Genomic DNA, 18,558 nt, shown 5'->3' on the forward strand with positions numbered 1-18,558 from the left:
CACTGCACCATTCTACCGACTCCATCTATCACTGTGCTGTGTGAGTGTGTGTGTGTGTGTGTGTGTGTGTGTGTGTGTGTTTGTTCGTGTGTGTGTGTGTGTGTGTGCGTGTGCGTGCGAGATGTGTGACGGTGGAATGCTGCGGTCCACTCGGCTCTCCGCTCACACTCTGTTTTTGTCTCTCCATCTTGTAAATGAATTTCCAGGTCCGATTAAAAAAAGATAAATCTGGTTATTTCACCCGGGAGACATCGGAGCTTCTCCCAGGACGGCGGCGGCGGCGGCTTCTCAGACGTGCTGCTTACGGAAAACGTCCAGACGGCGAGCGTAGCTGATTGCGGGTGTCTGAGCCGGGAGTTTTGCTTTTTCTGATTTGGGGCCATATGAATGACACAGTGAAGTCTGGGAGGAATGGCGCCCCCTTCAGGTCAAGCATGGAATTACTCCATATCTTTATTTTCGTCTCTTTTCTTGCTTATTCAGCTTCGAGGCCGGCGTCTTCAGACAGAGCGATTTCAACCGGAGAACGACGAAATACGAAACCAAGACCAGAGAGAACAGAAACTATTTGATGAACAGAGGAATTGGAATAACTCATATCTGCACAGGAGCCTGACGGGACAGGAGGAGCAGCGGTCGTCTTGGTGACGGGCAGCAGGAAGTCCTCCCCCCGACCAGGGCGGACATTATTTCCATTCCCTTATATGAAGGGAAAAAAAATTGAAGTTGTGTGAGTTTTGGTTGTTGAGGTGAAAAAATTATAACTAACTCGCACCAAGAAAAAGAAAAGTACCATATTTTCCGCACTATAAGGCGCATCTAAAAGCCTTCAAAAACTGACAGTGCGCCTTATAACCCAGTGCGCCTTATATATGGATCAATATTGAGGCGCAAGAGGTCTCGCAACTAGCGGGAAGCAGCCACCGACTCCATTTTCTCTCGTAGAAAGCACGCATTTTCATTTCCATTTTTGTGTGTGTGTGTGTGTCTGTGTGTGTGTGTGTGTGTGTGTGTGTGTGTGTGTGTGTCAAGCGTTGCCGAAGTAGCAGCGGTAAAAACGGTAAAGGGGAATTCCAGTCCCACACCAAATGGCACCTTTCAAGAGACACACTTACGACGCAGAGTTTAAACTCAAGGCGATCGGTCACGCAGTAGAACACGGGAATAGAGCAGCAGCCAGAGAATTCAACATTAGCGAATCTATGGTGCGGAAGTGGAGGAAGCGAAAAGATGACCTGCGCCGAGTACAGTAGACCAAACGGAGTTTCCGAGGAAACAAAGCGAGATGGCTACAGTTGAAGGACAAACTTGAACAGAGAGCGGCAGGTAGAAGCGTCTCTACATTCACTATTTTCGAATGAAGGCGACAGCGCTAGCTAGCGACATGAACATCAATGAATTTAGAAGCGGTCCTTTTGGTGCTTAAGTTTTATGAAACGCTTTGAACTGTGACAAATTGAGTTGGAAATACATTGTTTGAACGAAGGCTGCGCAAGAGCTACCGGTACGTACGCTACCGTATTGTGAATGCACTAACTTGTTTTGGGGGTGAACGGAGTTGTCAGAACGTTGGTTTGTATTCGATTAATAAAGTTTGACTGACTTATCTGACTGTTGTTGTTGTTGACATTCCCCTAAGCGCAGCTCCATTTATTGGATGCATAACACAACCCCACTACTCTAGCTTCTATTCTATGCGCCTTATATATGATTTTTTTTTTTAACTAGCCCAGGGGTCGTCAACCTGCAGCTTTCATCTTTACACTGTGGCTCAGAGTGGCTTGGGAAAATAAATTATAAATATTTAATTGAAGTACATTTCATTTGTGTTAATTCCTTTTTTTAACTTTTAGTTCTAAGTTGGAAGATTATTGTGATCTTGAAATATTAAATAAAATTATATTATTATTTTTCGCCGCTCAAAATAACACACACTCGCGGAAGCCGGTATACCCGCCAGCCGGTAAAGCTTATTTGCAGATGCTGCAGAAGTTCAGGAGCAGAAGTCCCATAAACCAGGTAAAATAAATATTTATGAAGATATTTTGCAAATATTTATTTTTTATTGTTTACTGACACAGTGATTTTTTTTTCCCGATTTATTTTTAAAATTCAGGTCAAGGCTCCGCTAAACGCTCTGAAAGCCCAAAGCCCAAAATGAGTTCATTACATAAATAACATTTTATTTATTCTGTAATACTTTGTGAATTTCAGAAGCAACACACTACACACTTGTTTATACAAAGTGTAAAGGTAATAAAAAGCAATATATACAGTGGTACCTTTACTTTAGACGTCAAAAAGCAATCGCGACTGTTTTCTTTCCGAGGAAACCGGGTCCAAATGGCTCTTTGGGTGTTGCGGGTTGCCGACCCCTGAACTAGGCCATTCATTGAAGGTGCGCCTTACAATCAGGTGCGCCTTATGGTGCGGAAAATACGGTATATCGGTTGTTTTTGTTGGCCTGCAGGAGAACAAGGCCTTCTATGCTAACTTCTCCTCAGGGTTATCCCCGGGAATACTCGGAGGTTCTTCCAGCAAAGGTCTCACGGGGACGATGCACCAGGTGGGGTGAATTTTTTGGGAGGTCGAACAGAAGGGTGGGGCTCGATTTAATAACGTCACCCGCCGTAGGTGTCTGAAGTCCGGTGCCACACTGTATTAACACTGACCAATCGTCCGCGTTATAAACCAGGCCGAATTTAATCTCGGGCGAATGGCGCGGTCGCTGAAATGTGATGACAACGACTGTGAGGCGCTGCACAGGGACGAGGACGGGCGCGGTGAGGCAGAAACGCTCCTGAAAACACACTCTGGGGCCGGCAGGCTGACAGGAAATGAGGGTGAAACGCTTCCTCTTTTTTCGTTTGTTGCTACAATCGAATTTGTCACGGCCAAACAACCTGCAGCCAGAAGCTGAGACACCTTCCATTAGCTGCCCGGATCAGACCCGTGCACGCACACACACACACACACACACACACAAGGGATCTGCACGTGCACAGGGGTCATTTGGGGGAAGACTCACCATTGTCGTTTCAGCGATGGAACCGAAACTGTTGATGAAAATGTTGCAGGTCACGTTGACGGGCGGACCTGCGGAGGCAGAGGGGGCGGGAAAGAAAAGTTGAGTTACCCAAAACGACTCTCGCTTGGTGAAAATGACATTGAGGGAAAAGAAAACACACCGCTTCGCTTTCCATCCCTTGTTTCGACAATTACAGGAAGTCCTTTACTTCCATCGTTCTCGACCTACACCGTTTCATGGTTACATATTAAGAAAAGGAACTAGTTGGCCAGTGGAGTGGATGAATACGTCATCAAGCGGCGGTGTACTTTGGTTTTTGTTCATTTTGCTTCATTTGCTTCATTATGATGGCAGTGCTTTGAAAAAGAGGAACACCATTTCCGTGGAAGAGAAATTAGATGTGATAAAATGCTCGGAAAAGGGCAAAACACTGACAAGCATCGGCCGGTAGCTTGGCCAGTCGCACCGCGGTCATCATTGCCGATAAGAAATTTATTCGGTAGAACCTTGGCTTACGGATTGAATCTGTTCTTTTGACTTCATTCGCAAACAAAATCAATTTTTCCCATTGAAATCAATGCAAATCCGGCCCCCAAAAACATTCTGTATTCTTTTATGGATGGATTTGTTGCAAAAATACAGAAAGAAATTAAAGATAACTTTAATTACTACTGTGATTCTGATGCTCTTTCACTTCTTGCCTTGAATTATACAATACTAGCACCTGTTCACGCGGTTTCCTTCATTAAATCAGGATGCAAAAGTCTTCCAGCATATGAGATCTTCGCTAACGCTATCAAGCATTTATCCAAACTAGCAATAACTTATTTCCTTGTTCTAAGACTCAAGGCCTTTGCTTTGTAAACACAGTGCTCTTCAGGATCGTACCAATGGTTGCCTCAGCCATGTCGTAGTGCTTTTAGGAGATCTGTAACCCAAACAAAGCTCTCACGTTTAGCTATTATGTTCTTCTCAAGATTGACTGTAATTCTTTTTAACACCACTAGCGCTAGCACTTTTTATTTCTTTGAGAGCTACAATGAAGGCTAGCTTACTGAAAAAAAAGCACACAAAACAGCGTTATAACGGGAGAACACAACGACGTAAACAACGGTAAACAACTGGTAGTATCTTGTTCGCAGGTCGATTCAAACTAAGGGGAGTTCGTAAGAGGTTCTACTGAACTTTCATGGCGATAATTGCATTACGTTGCGCCGCAGGAATGGAATTCGGATGTAAGTCCAGGACCTCTTGTGTTTCCATTGGCAGATGTTGGCACACAAATAGTCATTGTTACCATTTGACGTCTTTTGAGTCGTTTTCAGCTGCAAATGAATAATCTGGTCACGGGACGTTTTTTTAAAAGGCAGATGAAAGAATTTTAAAAAATATGTCTCATTCTGCAGATGTGGGCTTTCAGACAGTCGGAAGACGCCGTAAACTGCTTAGTTACCAGGATCGCCGGGATCTAAACTCGATAACCGATCGATACGCTGGACAACACAAACCCAACAATGCCGTTGCCGGCCGGAACTGTGAACACAAAAGACTTATTGGATCTTTGATGGGTTGAATATTGATCCGCTGCGTTTTCATCTAACAATACATCGTTGAAAGGAGCCGCAAGCGTGTTTTCTGTATGTAATAACAATGAGGTGTGTGTGTGTGTGTGTTGGACTGTCAGTCGAACAAGCCAAAGGGCTGTCACTAAGGCAACGGCAACATGTAAACAATCCAAATTCTATTACTGAAGTTGACAATATGATTGGTGGAAATAACAGGAACAACGCAAAGTCAAACTACATGCAGAGGTTTTTCCAACGCCAACGATTGGCTGAATTACCAGGTTGTACAAACATGAAGGCAACCTAAAGTCAATTTTAGGACCTGAGACTGAGCATAGAAAGTTGGACTTCGAGAAGATACATCTGCAGGCCACCACACCTGACTGGTCTGACCCAGACTGGAGTAATAATGTCCTCAAAGAAGCAGGTTGACGGATCTGATCCAAAGTTCTGACTTAAATGAAAAAAAATAAACTCATTTATTCACTGTTTACTCTTTTGATTCTTTGACAAAGAAGCTGAAAAGGGGGGCGACCATACCGACCCAAAAATGCACTTCTCGCTTCTGCTATCACCGTGAGAAGCCTGAGCAAAGGGACACTAAGTCGGTGTTCAGCCCTATCCTTCCCGTTTCTTCACCTGTGACGGAAATATCGTAGATGAACGCAGAGGAACCTTAAGACTTAAGAGTGCGTCAACTTAAGACCCGAGTCATAGTTCAGTGCATTTATTTACTTTGTGATACGAGCAGAGATCTGAGTTAGGAGCGAGCGTTTGACAACGACGTGGCCGCCACTGGCAATGAAGTGCCAGCAGGTAGCCCAGGAAAAATCATTGAGGTGTGCATGTTGTGGGCTCGTCCATGAAGAGATGGAGGAGTCGTTGTTGGTGAGATGCCGTGCAGGAGGCATTGACAAGGATTTGGTGCAGCATGTGGCGGGAATGACACTGGACGAGGCGTCGGAAGAGTCGGTTTGGTAGTTTTAAAAAGAGGAGCGGCATTCATTGTGTCACTTAATGAAGTTTAGCTAAAGTGTAGCTACATTTACATTTAGCAATACATTGTAGCATTTAGTATGTAGCCAGTAAGTTATGGTAATGCTAGAGCTCAATAACTTATTTTATTAAATGAATGAATGAATTACTTTGTCAAGTGTATTTCTTTACATTCTCTTTTATTATGGAGTATTAACTTTTTTAATGGTATTTGTAATTTATAAATTACAAACACGTAATAAAAATGGTTGTTGGAGGAGATGACTTGCGTTTCACTTTATTTCAATGGGGAAATTTAATTCGATATATGAGCAAATTGAGTTACCAGCTTGGACACATAACAAATTAAACAGCTATGTCAAGGTTTTAAACAATTGTCCTTTTTTTTTTTTTTTTACAGAAACTACCCAAACAAAATAACCCGCTAAAATGATCTGGCCGTGGAATAGCGTTGCATAACGAAAAACCCATGTGAATCCACGCCACACGACAACACTAGCTTGACGTTAGCATTGCCGCCACTTTGGTAATTTCAAAAAGAAGAGCGACATTCACGCCGTACATTAATTTGTAGAAAAAAGTTACATTTAGCAACGCATTGTAGAATCACGTGTGTAGCCAGTAAGCTAAGCAATAGAGCACAAAATGAAAAACTCCCCCAACCTGCACCGCCACTGTCGGCATTTTCATTTGACGGTCAAGGTACAATACACTTGATAAAACCACTTTATTTCGTTACATTATCTTGTATTAAACACTATTTGTTCAGTCATAATCAAAACCCAGGGGCTGGAGTGGATTCATTTCATTTTAACAGGGACATTTAATTTGATATACAAGCTCGGTAACGGAGCATTAAACTCATAAGTCAAGGCATCACTGCACTTTGATTTGATCATAAATTTACAAATCCCAGGATTTGACCACCAATAGTAATGTTTTTTTTTTTCCACAAAAAAAAAAAAAAAAAAAAAAACGCATGCCATGGCTATGCCTTGACGTTGTTGATATGATTTCAGGTGAATCCATGACGCGCTCCGAGCGCGAGCCTTTGCATCGACGGTGCAATGCTGGACTCGGTGTCTAATCCCGCTTGGCCTGCGGCGAGCCGGGAATGAAGGAAGGGGTCTGGATTATTTTGATGGCCAATTACTCCCCTTGTCACAGTCTGAGGAGCGCTGGAGGCCACGCGGGCGGTGAAGGGCTGGGTATCATCCCTCCTTCATTCGCTTTCACACACACACACACACACACGAGCCTAGCCATGAGGAACATCATAGGACCGGAGAGAGGGGAAAAAAATATCATTAAGGGAGCCCGGGGGCGACGGTTCCCTACGTGACTTCCATGTACGGCGTCTAATTAGGACCAAGTATAGATTACTCAACGCTCGGTGCGGGGAGCCGAGGATGAGGTAATAAAGACGGAAGGGGGAAGGAGGAGGACGAGGCGGAGAAAAAAAAAAGTTCAATCCTGATATATTAAAATCAGCCAGGTTTCGCTTCCAGTGCGGCAAATTAAAGCGGCCGCCGACAAAATGAGTTTGTTCCGGTGCGGCTGAAGAAAAATGGCCGGGGACGAGGACGGCGAGACTCTAAAAGTGCCAAAGTAAGAGGTTCAATTACCCCGCAGCTGATAGATGGTGTTTATACTACAACAAAGATGGCCGGCGCTTCATTTAAAAGCACGAGGTAAATTAATTTGAGCCGTCGGAACTCGAATCAGAATCGTCTGTCCCAGTTGGTCCTTGTGCAACATCGCCACGTCTGCAGCTCGTTATTCCTTTTTTTTTTTTTTTTTCCGTTCAATATCCAATCAAAAGTAGATTAGACTCATCTACAGTCACAAACTTGAGGTTTCCAGAACGTCATGTGAACTGAAGTTACCTGAAGATATAAACGCCTACTGCCACTGAAGGCAGCGTCAATAATAATCTTTTAAGCAAGTACATTTTCTGTTGTCATTTTTTTCATTGTACATCAAAAAACACATCCACTGACAAGGTCGGGTGATTTTCCAGCCACGCACTCAATAAAAAAAAAAAATCAAAAATAAAGAGGTGAAATTGGGTCAAGAAGTTAAAAATACTAAAAGCTGCAGGTGGTTGAAGCCTTGAAATGTCACGCGCGCAAAATTTAGTTTGAGGTAATTACTCGTCATCATCGGCTCAGTGATGGAGGGCGAACACGGGTCAGAGATGTTTCAGTGCCGCTTCGGCAAATAAAGGCTAAATCAACTGTGTCCTCCGAAGCCACGGTGTCAGTTAAAGCACTGCCATGTAGCCTAAGCTGCGAGCCCAGGCCTACCGGGAATTGCACCTCTTTGCAAATACAACGTGGATCTAAAAGCCTCCGTCAAAATGTTCAAAATGTAATATTACACAAGTGCAGCATTGAAGACGCATCAATACCTGATCTTTCTGCTACGGAGGTACGGTAGTTTTTGACGGACAACCTCTAGAATGTACTTCTGGCTACCGCCACTGGGGGGCAGGATGGGCCACTGTTATCGGTCCGTCAAGAAAAAAAAGTGGCTTAAAACTATATTTATTTTTGTTTTCATTGGGGAATTTTATTTTGAAAAATGGCTCCTTCCGCTTGCATCTCACTTCTGCCCCTGACTTGGCCGCAGGATTTTCCCGTGCAATCGGTGAGTCGGCGAGCTATGCGGCTAAAACAGAAGCCAAGACCAGAAGCCAGAGGGGTCTCTGAGTTCTGGCAAAAACAAGTAGTAACAGAAGAGTCCTTGTCCGCTTCGCGTGCTAACTGGCTAATATCTGGTGGATGAAGCCACGAAACCCTTAAGACTACTTAGCCACATAGAGGCCGAGCACTGTCCAACATCAAACCTTTCATAGGCAGGGATTACTGCCATGACATCGACAAAAACAAGATTAGAGAGTAGACTGGACGCAAGAAACGCATGTCAAGTGTCAAACTCAAGGCCCGCGGGCCAAATGTGGCCCGCTACGTCATTTTATATGGCCGGAGAATGTCTTAAAAGTTCTGATTGTCTTAAAATGAATAAGTCAAACGCGTGCATTGACCATAAACTACATTTCCCAAAATTCATGCCGATCATGTTACCCGCAAAGTGACGGCATCCCGCCATTAGGTCGCAGTGAATTCCTATCAATGCAATTTTCAAGAAGCAGAAATGAGAAATACAAATGATCCCTTAACGTCCAGGAAGAGAAAAGTTGCTGTTTCAAGAAAGATGGGAAGGCGAATACATGTTTGCGCTTCAAGGAGAAAAACCGGTATGTCTTTTGTGTTATGAGGCAGCGTCGGTAGTCAGACGATCTACGTTTGACACCAAACACGGAGCTTAGCGTGCCAAAGTTAGCCTTCCAGATAAAAAACAACAAATTGTCCAAGAATTAAAAGCCAAACAACGACGGCAGCAGAATGTGTTCACGAAAGACGCATCCAAAAAACACGGCAGCAGTGTTTGAATGAGTAAAATATTCAGAGTTAATTAACATTAATGAGTAGTTACATTAATTTTATATTACATTTGGTGACAGTTACATTTATACTGTTACCGTTACATGTGGCGCTTTGAGGGCAACCATGATGCTGAAAATGAGTTTGACACCTATGGTGAGTCTACAAAATTTTGGTATGCTTGGCATGATGACATTAAAAACTCTCGAATCTTGATTAAAAGTGCCTAATATAAGGTGTGGTGCTTACATGAATATATTACATTACATTACATTTGGCAGACGCTTTTATCCAAAGCGACTTACAATAGAGGACATAAGGATTGCAACTAACACTTGCAAATACAAGATGCACAGGAAATATACAGAGCAGTAAGCTTGGGTTAGTGAGTTTTTTGTTTTTGACAAAGACGTACACAAACGTACACATACACACACACACTGTATAGCCTAACTTGGTGCCTAACCTGATCAGTGGCAGTTTAAGCATCAGCGCAGTATATATACCTCTTTTTTTTCTAATGTGAGGTCAATGTGAGGTTCAAATCTTTGCACTCAAGACCTTAAAACACTTTATAGCCTTGACTTTGACACTTTATAGTTTCATTTGTATTTCTTACCCCCCCCCCCCTTTTTTTTTCACTGTTTATACAATTTCCTACTATTATTTATTATTGTTATGTTCTACTTGAAACTCTGGCACAACAATTTCCTTCAGGATAAATAAAGCTGTTCTTATTCCTATTCTTATTCTTAGGAACCGCTGGCCTTAATCAACGCAAACCGAACCCGTTGGTCACAAGAAGCATCTGATCCCGAAAACGCTCAAACTGACAAAAAAACCTAAAAAAAAAAAAAAAAAAAACCCCGGCTGCTACGGTAACGGCCCGTTCCCCCGCCGGGCCTGGCTCGATCCTCCCACGCGTTCCTTCATGTTGCCCATCCCCTCCTCCGAAACCGGCGGACGGATATCATTTGTCTTCCTTTCCACGACCCTGGCGGCGCGTGACGCAAAGAACCGAACCCTCCCTCTCTGAACCCCTCCTCGTCCTCCCACCCCACCCCACCCCACCCCGGGTTCTGCTTCTTTCCGTCTTTTCTACCCCGGCAGTTCATTTAATAACCATCCAGGGAGGGAGAGCGAGACACTTTGCTTTATGGCTTTCCAATAAAGACAGAAGACGAGGTGCGGCGGGGAGAAGACAGCAAGGAGGAAGAGGCGACAGCTCATTAACCGTCATGGAGGACGGGCTGGAGGTGTGAGTCACCGCTGCCTCCATGTGTGTGTGTGTGTGTGTGTGTGTGTGTGACACCCCGACACGTCCACGCTTCTCCACCCTCGGCGGGGAAAAAAGTGGCGTCCTCTCGTCGGCTTCCTCTCAATCAGTCGGTTCTATCATTAGGAGGCAAACGTGTCACATCCCCGTGCTTCTCTGTCCGACGTGGAAAATATCACACGACAGCTTCAAATCAGCCGGTCAGTCGCCGAGGAACGAGCGCGTGACGGGCAGAAGGGCCTCTTGTTAAAAGTGAAATGTTTCCGAGGAAGTTTCCCGAGTCCCCCTGCGATAAAATAGTGGAGAATGACAGCCTTCCTGCCAAAGACCAGCTTGTTAGCTTAGCACAACGACTTATAGCCTATAATAAGCGTTAGCCTACCTCTGAGGAAAATCAGCATTTCATAATCCGACGAAATAACTCACTAATGAGATTACTTTTCACAACTGAAACAGTGCACAGCTACAGTCCTGTGTACACAAACAGAAACAAATGACAACACACACACTCACACACACAAATAAATAAACAGACATGGTCAAGGTGTTGTTTTTACAATGCCATGATCATAAATGGGGGAAAAACGGAAATACACACATGCACGTACACACAGAAAAAGCACACAACTGAGAAACAGGAACACGCCCACAGAGCGACACTGTGGACAGGAACAATAACAAACACACACACACACACTCACATACACACGAACCAAAGCATGAAAAATATACTCGCACTGAAAGCGCTAACACACACCGAGTCCATTACACTGTTCTACAATGCAAGCATTACACTAACACACACACACACACACACACACACACACACACACACACACACACACACACACACACACACACACACACACACACACACACCAAACCGTATAAAATATGGCATCACACACACCATTTCAACACTGCGATACATGCTAAACTGTGATAAACACACAGGCGTGCTCAGGCATTCATGGAAAGAACACACACACAAATGCACACACACTCACGAGAACAAAGGACAGAATGCAGGACGCAGACCGGGGCTCATCTGCACAAATGCACTGACACACACACACACACACACATACACACACACACACACTGAATTCACACCTCAGTGGTTGTTCTGCCCCTCACAAAATTTACAGTAGAAATGTTCATCGCCGCAGAACAACGTGACCCGCGGAGCACGCGTGCACACACACACGTACGCATGCACGCACACATGAGCACACACACACACACACACAGCTCTGACAGTCACAAACAGAAAAAAAAATTTAAATTACTTATATTTCAAACTCATTAAAGTTGCTACCTAATTAGGTTTATTAATAACCTCGCGGTAAATAATGAAAAACGCGTATCCATTATTCTAGCTGGCTGTTGGCATGTGAGCGCAAAACTTAATTTTACTGATTACGCAAACATACACACACACACACACGCCGAAAAGAGGCCCGTAGACCGAGCAGCGATTCGACTGAGGTCCATCGGCAGGAATAAATCCCTCGAACCTCCCCGTCTTTGCCTGAACTCCACTTTCATTAAAAAGGAGTGACAACAGCAATAAAGCAGGATGAAACAAACGACCGGGCCGCTCAGCACTTCTGCTAACTGAGGCCTCCGACCGTGCACGCGCTCCTGTTTGGAACACGAACATACACACACACACACACACACAGACACACACACCAGTAAACCAGTAAAACTGTAAAACACTGTGCAAGGGCAGGTCAATCTTCGACATCCTGATTGAGAGGCATCAGAAATTGTTATAGACTTTCAGTCCGTCCGCTTTAAATGAGGAGTCAAGTCTGCGGAAATAAAATTTAGAGCAAAAAAAACATTGAATATAAAAATATAAATTCCATACACGCATAAAGTGAGAAATTGTAAATTTTCCTCAACGGCTATATCATTTCAAACAATATGCGGTCATTTTAAGTTATGACTCCGACCGTCTTAAATCCATTTAATTCTTTCATTGTCTAATTTTGAGACTTTCCATAAAAATATTGAGTAATAATTCTTAACAAGTATCGTCTGAGGGATCTGGTTTTAAAGGCTTCCTCGCCGACGTGTTGGCATCTGCTTTTTTTAATCATTATCTTATTTTATTATTTTCTTTATTTTACAGGTTACAGGTCAAATGATCTGCCGCTGTAACAGGATATTAAAAAATACAATATTTTTCAAGAATCAGAAGCATATTTGTCCAGGCACTTCCCACACTTGATATTTTTCTTTCAGCAAATTTCTCGATTATTTCGTCCCGGGATTTTGTTTAAAAAGCACGGGAAAAAAAAAAGCTACTTTTTAAAAAAAAAAAAATTATTTTAACAATAGGGAAGAAGAAATGGTTCAGTCCTAAAAGTATCCTCCGATCAACGCTGTTGGCTTCTTCCATAAAAACTGGGCCATACTATCACACAGACACACACACACAGAAAAAAAAAAAAACAATCCTTACGTTCAGATGATCTTTAAATTTGTAGGTTAATAATTTCCTGAAGAAAAATTGTGAAGGCTCCAAAATTGAGAAGTGAAGAGTGATACTGCACAGGACGGTAAATCCAAAAAATATTACAAATTGTATTGAATTGATTGAATCTAGGCCGAGTTACAGAGCACTATTATCTCAAATCGTCCGGGAAAACACCTTCGCGGGCTGGGGCCGGAGATTCAGGTCAGTTTTTAAATTTTTAATGTCTCGCCTTTCCGGATAGTTAGTAAAAAAATAAATAAAGAAATGAATAAATAAAAACAACTTAAGGCAACTCAAGTGTATAGTGAGTCCTCATGTGAGGACTCGGGGGTTAAACATGGACGAGGCGATATTACAGCTGCCTGAATTCACCCTCCGGTGGGAAATGAGGCTCCGCTTGATTCGACCGTTTGCCCGGAAAATGTATTGGATTTTTGTTTAAAAAAAAAAAAAAAAAAAAAAAAAAGAGAAAAAGGCCAAAAGTAAATGATAAAGAAACACTTTCTGTAAAGGTCAGGCAGGCCTGGCTGTTCCTGCCAGATGCCCCCCCGCCCTTCCCTGCTTGGTTTATTTTCATATGTAACACTCATTGGAACGACTCCTCTCGGCTAATTTTTCATTCATTCATTTTCTGATTCGTTTCCCGGACTGACCGTCTGAAACAACCCCAGTCACAAAAAAAATCCCCCAAGATGCCCATAAACGTTGATATTCCATTTAAATGTTGGTGTTTAATAACCAGAATTCGATCTTGGGCGCTTCCGGGAAGTCAGATCCGAGCGAGGTACTTCGACGTTGTGCCTGTAATTACGCCTCCTCTCCTCTTGGCGAACATTTAGCCGCCTCGTCCGCTCCGACACCCGGCGGTCGATCGCCGTCTTCGGACTAAAGCGGCAAAAGCCGGCCAGGAGACAAATAAACCGTGAAATGCGAAAAAAAGAACAGCAGCGTCCAAAAAGTGCCATATGTTGCAGAGCTGCGCCGGGTGCTTGGGACTGCAGGGGCGTCCAAAGCTGGCAGTGGAAGAAGAGTCCCCGGTCACAGAGACCGACTGTTGACCCTCAAGACCTATTTTTGAACCCTTTTTCTGGTATTTAGGGCAAATCTGGGAAAACGGAAAAAAGTAGGGGGTGGTATCTCTGGATTGGAGACCACATGTATGCAAATACTTTCTCTAATCTGCCAAAAATTGCTCAACAAGTTCACCAATCGGGGGTCGCCTGACGGAAAGCTCTGAGATTTAAAGGTCATCAGTCCAAAATCTGGTTATTGTTGCGTGCTAAGTGGATAAGGATAAAGCGCAACAATGACAAATATTTAAATATTATTTCTTTAAATAAAAAGTGAATGCAACTTCCCGGAATGCACGGACTGTGGCGGTTTTCAAACAGGTATTATTTCTGCACACGCTGTCAAGCGGGAGCAGAAAACTTATTCAGACGTATGAAATTCCAGCACGGTAGCGAACGCGCTAATCTGCCTGGCGGTCGACATGATGGATCTCCTTCCTCCTTGATCTGCGGCCTCACTTTAGCTCGGCGCCCTGAGGGGTAGATGATACGAGATAACGCTGCGCTCCGCGTATAACAACTCATCTTATTGCTCATTAATTGAATCGCGGCTCGGCCTCGGAAAATAAAAACAAAACAAGCTCCCGTGTTGTCCTGTTGGACTCACAGAGAGACATTCGACGTCTTGGGGATTCTGTCCGAAACCCCTGCGCGCTACATGCTAACGCTAAATCTGGGGCTTCTGTGAACCAGGCTCCAGCTCGACCTCCAACGCAGGAAAAAGTCCTTTTTTTTACTTATTTTATTAACTTACCATCAGTATGAATCAATAAACGGATCTAAGAGGTTATAGGCGTCACCCAGACAGATCCCAATCACCTTATTTTCCCTTGAGAGGGACATTCTAGTGGTGCTCGAGTAAGTAATTGAAAGGTGTTTTAGGAGCAGAAAAAAAGATTACATTGTAAAAATATATACTGCTCAAAAAAATAAAGGGAACACTTGAACAACACAATGTAACTCCAAGTCAATCACACTTCTGTGAAATCATAGTGTCCACTCAGGAAGCAACACAGATTCATTTTGACTTGTTTTAAGGACATTACATCAAAGTTGGATCAGCCTGGAGTTTGTTTTTACACTTTAATTTTGAGTGTGATTCCTAATCAGACCTCCATGGGTTGATACAATTGATTTCCATTGATCATTTTTGTGTGATTTTGTTGTCAGCACATTCAACTGTGTAAAGAGCAAAGTATTTCATAAGAATATTTCATTCATTTAGATCTAAGATGTGTTTTTTAAGTGTTCCCTTTATTTTTTTTAAGCAATATATATTACAAAAAAAAAAAAAAAAAAAGACTTATTTCTTGACTGGAAATAAACCAACCGCTATACGGGAATGAGTCAAATGAGGAAAAAAAAAAAAAAAAGCACGAGCCTCCGGCTGATCGTATATTTCCCATATAAACTATCGACCTCTGTGTTTTTCCTCTTCCCAGTTAACCGCCACGCTAACGACGGTGAAAAAAAATAGCCCTTCCGACTCACGCCGGTCCACTCGGACCTATTTATCCTGTCGTCGCCGTCCGACCGCGGGCCTGCGGGGATGCGTCTTCGCCTTAACCCGCGCTCCTGCGGGCCGACCCGCGGGCGGCCGGAGCGTTTACGCCAGCCAATTAGCCGGCCGAGTCGCCGCTTCCCCCCGCGCCCCGCTGACATCTTCATTACTGGCACCTCCCCTCTGCGGCGAACCCGCACTGCCAAGTGGAACTAATGAAGCGGCATAAATCAAGCGCCGCTCGTGCTTTTTTACACAAGGAGAGGGGAGCGTACGGACGGTGCGGTTGAAGGCGACGCTCCATTACGGGATCCTGGGGAAGGTTGTAAAACACAGGTGTCACGGGATTGCCTCGGCCCCGCTCCCCCCCCCCCCCCCCGGCCGATTTGCTCCCCTGCAAAAGGGACGGAAAGCTAAACAAAGACGGTGGCGGCGGGGGCGCAAATTACGAGAATAATACTCCGAATTACGCGGGATGGCATCCTTTATGCAATTGAGCTGCCTTCAGCAAAAAAGGGAGTAAAATAGCAGAGGGACATTAAATATTTATACGCCAACGTCTGTAGGCTGTGTGCGATCCGCGGGAAAGCAGTTTGACTTTTTATTGTGCTAATATATATTCCCCGCACACGCGCGTGCGCGCCGAGAAGCCGGTATTTGTATGCGAGAATGAGAGGGAAGGATTGCAGAGAAGAAAAGATTGAGAAAAAGGCAGTTTTTCTCTCCCCTTCCTTCACCCCCAACCGCTTTATTTGTTTTGCTTCCATTACGTCCGAACACGGCAGCCGGGAGGCGACGGTTCTGCTCTCATCCTGCATGCATAAACACCCGAGCCAGATTGCCAGTTGGTGATGGGTGTGTGTGTGTGTGTGTGTGTGTGTGTGTGTGTGTGTGTGTGTGTGTGTGTGCAGGGGGGGGGGGGTTACTCGGGGGAAACTTTTACAGCTCCATAAATCTCCCAACTCCGCAGTGAATCAGTAAAATAATGGACATTTTATCAAAAGCTGGGGCCTTTATAGTCCCCGAAAGTTTAACTTGTTAAAAAGTTTGCTAAAAGTCGTATAAAAAGAAGGGTGGGGGGGTGATTTAACGACACACACACACACGCACACACACACACACCCTTGAGACGAAATGTGATTAATTTTCCGAATCTGTTTTTTTCTCATTTATAATGTAAGAATGAGAATCCTTCCTTTCTCATCCATGAAACGGGCGGGAAGGATTGACGGCTGAGGAGAACGTTTCCATCGACCGACGTTTTTCCACGACGTTTCACCATTTTTAGAAATAAATTCCACCGGAGAGTAAAATTTCTGTTGATAGTTAGCATAGCATTGTGAAGAGCAGTGCACAGTGGATCTTAGTTAAGACAATTCATATTTCATTGTATTTCTTATTCTTCCTCCTTTCTATTATCATCGATTACTGTTTTTTTTACTTGAAACTCTGGTACAACAATTTCCTTCGGAATTAATAAAGTTGTTCTCATCTCATCTCATCTTAGTTTGTCTCATTGAAGTCCAAACTCTATTCCCAATGTTGGTTGGTTTTTTAGCCAACATCGGATCAAATGACTTCCTGGATGGGACTTTCAAAATAAACACAGGAAGTCCCGGTCCTGTGGCGTTTTCGTGCTCACGTCGCCATCTTCCAGAAGTTTATCAAGAAAGTATATGGTGTTTGCAATGTTAAAACAAATTTTGCACGGGAACTAATTGGTGAGACGATGGTGAATCGATTCAGTACTTCATCGCGCATGACTGAAAACCTCTTGCCCTTCATTATGACATCATTATGACTCTTACAATTACAATTAAACGCTCGCAAGAGGGTGAAAAAAGATGACTAACATCGGACGGTCGCTTAGCTGAAGTCCCACGACTGTCCCGACCATCATTTGTGGTAAAAGATCGTATTTTTGAGTTTCCACTGTCATGGCGTAGGAATGTCAGTTGAGGATTTTTCATTTATGTTGTTTTTTTTGGAAATTTTTAGACCTTCATTATGGCTCCAAAGCCTAAGTCAGACTGTGATGGCGCTTTTTTCAAGAAGGTAACTATTGTCGACACCAGGGGTGTCAAACTCATTTTGGTCATTTTTGTCAAAAGGGCCAGACCACCTAGATGTAACACTATGTCTAAATTTTTCCTTTGTTTTTGTGTAAAGGAGGTAAACAGGCAAATTATAAAAATCTTTATATGTAATGAACTGTTCCTCTAAAAATATATATGACGAATTAATATTAAAAATGAATACTAAAAAAAGATTGATGAAATTAAACCCTAAAAATATGATTGAGTTAAAAGAGAAAATCTTGTTACTAGAATTTATTAGAAAATTGATTGTTAGCCTGTATAAGAGGCATAATGTTTAAAAGGCTAATAGTGGCTATTCTGGATATTGAATCAATCTTTTTAATTTTGCATTTTTTTTTTTACTATCGTTTTTGTGTTTTTTGTTTTTTAATAGAAATAAGAAAAGATCGTTTTAATAATGTCACTGGATGTTTTTTCATCAAAAAAATCATTTTGTTTTCAAATTTTGAATCATAAAAATACATTGTTAAGTTTTTTTTTTTTTTTTTTTCAATGCCCGCTTTTTTGAAAACCACTGAATAAATGCATGTGAGGAAAAAACATGCGGGCCGCAGTAACAAAGAGATTTGATTTCAGGCAGGGGACCACAAAATATCGTTCCGGGGGCCACAATTAGCCCACGGGGCTGCAAGTCTGAAACCCCTGGTCTAACACTCTACCTCATAACCTCTCCGAAACCCAAGGTGTTCGTGTAGGTGAGTGACACGGGTGCTGTGTGTGAGTTCTGGCTACTGGCAAAAATCAAGTTACATCATGCCGTGGGAACAGAATTCTGAGAATGTCAAGAGCTTTCAAGCACAAGAGCAGAGTAGCATCTGCCATCAACCACCTTAATACATGCTTGAGCAAAAACGCCGATTCTTATAAAGTGTGATTCTCCGTCTGTGTCATGTCTGAAGGTGAGATGATATCACCATGCAACGTTCTGACTCGTGTGACGACATGAACAGCAGAGTATCAGGTGTCTTTGCTAAGCACAGCAAAAAACCTTACAACGCCATTGCTACCACAACGTCACAACATTAGCAAACGGCTAAAACGCTCGTGCAACTGCCCTCGAATTTCCGATTCCATTAGCGAGTCACGCTC

The 18,558-nt window shown here is 43.3% G+C and overlaps 1 protein-coding gene across 1 annotated transcript in view; it reads right to left on the reverse strand.

Annotated features, from left to right (window-relative positions):
- Positions 1-18,558, reverse strand: part of glra1 (glycine receptor, alpha 1) — a 106,688-nt gene that overhangs the window by 40,957 nt on the left and 47,173 nt on the right. The window contains exon 5 of the mRNA XM_086139308.1: positions 3,029-3,096. Within this exon, the coding sequence (XP_085995434.1) occupies positions 3,029-3,096 (68 nt within the window). The remainder of the gene's footprint in view (positions 1-3,028; positions 3,097-18,558) is intronic.

Source organism: Fistularia commersonii, chromosome 31 (genome assembly GCF_037954325.1).
Source record: "Fistularia commersonii isolate RoL2024-O1a breed Wild chromosome 31, RoL_Fcom_v1.0, whole genome shotgun sequence".
Taxonomy (NCBI): domain Eukaryota; kingdom Metazoa; phylum Chordata; class Actinopteri; order Syngnathiformes; family Fistulariidae; genus Fistularia; species Fistularia commersonii.